This window comes from Centruroides vittatus, unplaced genomic scaffold, assembly GCF_030686945.1.
Source record: "Centruroides vittatus isolate TY-2023 unplaced genomic scaffold, ASM3068694v2 contig_1146, whole genome shotgun sequence".
Classification (NCBI taxonomy): domain Eukaryota; kingdom Metazoa; phylum Arthropoda; class Arachnida; order Scorpiones; family Buthidae; genus Centruroides; species Centruroides vittatus.
Genome location: NW_027120736.1, coordinates 212,922 through 216,942, shown reverse-complemented (window position 1 = coordinate 216,942; position 4,021 = coordinate 212,922). Strand labels below are relative to the sequence as shown.

The window sequence follows — 4,021 nt, the reverse complement described above, 5'->3', positions numbered from 1 at the left end:
TATATAATGAAAATGTGTTTTAAAATAAAATTGGCTGGTAAAAATACATCGAATTCCTCTAGTAATAAAAAAACGAAATTATTTCCGAACAACCCAATATCTAAAATGACGTAATGCTAGGACGATGGCCAGACATTCTTTTTCCACAGTCGAATACATCTTCTCGTTTCCTTGCAGCTTCTTACTATAAAATCCTATTGGGCTGACATGTTCACTCTTCCCCACCCTCTGGTTCAACACTGCCCCTACGCATCCCTCGCTGGCATCGGTACTTAAAAGGAATTCGCTCTCAAAATCAGGATGTCCCAACGTCTGGGTGTTATCGCTTTGACGTTCTCGGGGTCAGGTTTGATTCCCTTTCCGTTTATGATGTGGCCTAAGTATCTTATCTCAGGAACACAAAATTTACACTTCTCTGGATTCAATTTTAGTTCTGCCTTATCTACGCCCTCCACAACTTTATGGATGAGTGATATGTTCGTCTAAGTCGCTAGAGAATAGGACAACGTCGTCTTGGAATACAAAGCACGAATGTCCTATGAAACGAGCCAAGACGCAATTCATCACACACTGGAAGTAACGACCACTGTCCGCCTGGGGCATTCGACACAGTTGATACTTCTCCCAGGGCGTGGAGAAAGCAAAACCCTCCCTTTTCTCCTTCTTGATGGGGATCTGAAAGTACCCCGAGCTCAAATCAAGGACTGAAAACACCTTACTTCCTCTGAATTGTGTCAGAATATCATCAAACCTCATCATAGGAAAGTCCTGACTAATGGTTACGTCATTTATCCGTCGTAGGTCCAACGTAAATCTAATGTCTCCATCGTCTTTGTTTACAATGTGTATGGGCCAGTTCCAAGGAGAATTACTCCCTTTTATGATTCCAGCCTCCAGGTAGGAGTTTATTTTCTCTTTCAACTTGGGAAGCATAATGTGGGATATCCTATATTGCCGGGTGTGTATCGGTCTAGACTCAGATAGCTCGATATCATGGCAAAATTTTGATGTTCCTGTTAAGTTTTCAAGCTTTGAGGAGAAGCAAGAAGAGAAGGTATGTATCAAGTTAAACATTTTACTTTGGTGGGGAGGAGGGATATGATCCACCTTTATTCCCTTTGGAACTGTACTTGTGGCCAAGGGCGTCGCCAGAGGGAGGGGGGCAGAGGGGCAGTTGCCCCTCCCTAGACATGCGAAAAAAATTATTTAAATGCTAAGTCATTTATTGCCCGATTTATAATTCCCGCGCGATGCGACCTGAAACGCACACCTATGCGTGTTTATGTTGAATGTAAAAACGATGCCATGCATTTGTAATAAATATAATTTTTTTAAATCATAAAGTGACATATCTTTTCTATAATAAAGTTATCTATTGGACTGCGTTATTTTCATGAGAAAAACAACAAAGTCCAAGAAGTGTTTGTTGGATTTGTTGAGCTAAAAGGTCTGGATGCGAAATCTATCGCACAAACCATTGATGAATTTTTGACAAAAGAAGAACTTATTCCAGTAAAATGCGTTGGATTAGGATTTGATGGTTGTTCGACAATGTCCGGAAAAGAAAGTGGTGTACAAGCAATCTTACGCAAAAAATACACTAAAGCTTTGTTCTTTCATTGTTCTTCGCACAAACTAAATCTAGTAATCAATGATCTCAATGCTCTGCCTGAAATTCGGAACACCATAGGAACCACGAAAGACATTATTTCATTTTTTCGGGAATCAATTTTGAGGAGGAAGTTAATACCTAATATTTCCACGCTCTGCGAAACAAGGTGGAGCGAGAAACATAAAACCATCAGAGTTTTTAAGGATAATTTTCATGTTATAATGGAGGCCTTAGAAACTTTATCGCGTGATGGAAACAGTGCGACTCGAAATCATGCATTCCAGCTCCGTGCCGCCGCTTCAAGAGTTTCGTTTATTCTGTGCCTTTTGTTGATAGCCAAATACTCGGTTTTGATGGAACCCGTGGTAAACGTACTCCAGTCTGTAACTTTGGACGCGATCAAGGCCTCGCAGCACATTAAGAACATTATGCAATTGCTTAAAAGACACCGCGATGATGCCGATAAAGTCACAGATGAAATTTTAAGGGATGCTTTTGTCATTGCAAAAACACTCGGACTGGAGGAGGACATGACATCAGTGCCGCGCATTTTTGGAAGACAAAGTTATCGAAGCAACCATCCAGCAAGAAGTCCTTCAGAATACTGGAAAAGGTCTTTAATAATACCATACCTGGACATTATTAATTCTCTTAAAGGACGATTTGTAAAAGAAAATACTCCATCATTCGCATTATCTAAATTACACCCGGCGCAAATGCAAACCATGTCCATGGAAAGTCTCACAAAACTTTCTCTCAATTTTACGATTTACCAAACATAAAATACGAAATTGAACTGTGGCAACAATTGTGGCAGGATAAACCCAATGTAACTGAGCTGGCCGTCGTGGATGTTCTAAAAGAAACGAAAACTTTCTTTCCCGAAACGAGTAAAGCGCTAAAAATTTTGATTACTCTACCCGTGCACAACGTGTACTGTAGTTTGCCCCGTCCCTCACCACCCGGTCGCCCCATTATGGGCCTGGCCGAACCCATAATGGGCCTACTAAAAGAGGCCCTCTTAATACCCACAGGGCGGAAAGAGTTTTAAAAAAAACGTGTACTGTAGAGCGATCCTTTAGCAGCCTGAGACGAATGAAAACCTGGCTAAGAAGTACCATGGTGGAAAGTCGCCTCAATGGTCTTGCAATGATGAGTGTCCATAGAAAGATCATCAATGAGAACATAAAGGATTTTAATAATAAAGTAGTAGAAAAATTCACAAAAAACCCAAGAAGATTATGTTTTAATTAAAATAATCTTCTTAAGCTTCTTAAAATTTATGAATCGTTTTTATTTTACCTACATACAATTCATATCCTCTATCAATTTATATCATCTTGCCCCCCTGGCCCATTGGCTGGCGACGCCCTTGCTTGTGGCATGACTCATCACTGTGAGCGTACACTCGGTACTTTTGTCTTCCTGCGCCCATGTGCTGATTTTATATAACAATTTGCATATCACTTCGCACTTTCGCAGGAAGTCGATTCCAAGAATGGCGTCATAATCAACAAACGTATTTGCTTTGACGCTCCCAAACTTCTGTTTTATGACCTTGTCACCACATGAGAGTTTCATACAAATTGCGAATTCACAAGTTACAGGCGGTCCACTTATCCCCTTCACCGATAGGGTTTCGTTGACTATCTCGCAATTATCTCCGTCTAGTAGCATCTTTACTGTGTCAAGATTTATTAACGACTTTTCCGACCCTGTATCGATGAGAAATCTGACCTTCGTTGTCCCAATTGCTCCTCCGCATACCGGTAAACCATTAGTGTTTTGTCTTATGCTCAGGGCCAGCTTACAAACATGGCTGAGCTTGCAAATCTGGCCGCTATTGTGTTATCGCTGCAATTCTGGCCGTCTGGGTGTTATCGCTTTGACGTTCTCAGGGTCAGGTTTGATTCCCTTTCCGTTTATGATGTGGCCTAAGTATCTTATCTCAGGGACATAAAATTTACACTTCTCTGGATTCAATTTTAGTTCTGCCTTATCTATGGCCTCCACAACTTTATGGATGAGTGATATGTTCGTAGAAGTTGCTAGAGAATAGGACAACGTCGTCTTGGAATACAAAGCCCTTGTTAGTTTAACTGTTGTTTTATTTTTGTCGGGCAGTTACGTGCAATATGCCCCGGGTAACCAGAAGCGTAACACACATATTCTGATGCTTCTCGGCTCTGTTCTTTTCTGTTAACGGTTGTCATTCGACTCATGTTCTCCGATAGTTCTTCCACCTGTCTTACAAGCTTCTGTACAGTTTCTCTCAAATTGCCTTCCTTGTGTTCACCTGCTCCCTTATTGCTAGTGACATCCTCCTCAATTTTTGCGGTGGTTTCTGCCATATTAACGTAACACGTGCTCTCTTTACGAAAAAACCTTTGCTCGACCTCATTAGCCTTC

At 41.1% G+C, this 4,021-nt stretch overlaps 1 protein-coding gene across 1 annotated transcript; it reads left to right on the top strand.

Annotated features, from left to right (window-relative positions):
* Positions 1-934: 934 nt before the first annotated feature.
* LOC136978287 (zinc finger MYM-type protein 1-like) lies at positions 935-2,866 on the top strand. The gene is made up of 3 exons (XM_067273991.1): positions 935-1,054; positions 1,369-2,350; positions 2,682-2,866. Exons 1-3 carry the CDS (start codon positions 935-937, stop codon positions 2,864-2,866), a joined length of 1,287 nt encoding a protein of 428 aa, XP_067130092.1.
* Positions 2,867-4,021: the final 1,155 nt, after the last annotated feature.

What these genes read in the sequence shown, in the direction of transcription:
- LOC136978287 (XM_067273991.1), top strand. Translation starts at nt 935, where the DNA reads ATGTGGGATATCCTATATTGCCGGGTGTGTATCGGTCTAGACTCAGAT. An exon ending in AGGAGAAGCAAGAAGAGAAG is followed by an intron (nt 1,055 to 1,368) that starts GTATGTATCAAG and finishes TCTATAATAAAG; the next exon opens with TTATCTATTGGACTGCGTTA. An exon ending in GCAAACCATGTCCATGGAAA is followed by an intron (nt 2,351 to 2,681) that starts GTCTCACAAAAC and finishes CGTGTACTGTAG; the next exon opens with AGCGATCCTTTAGCAGCCTG.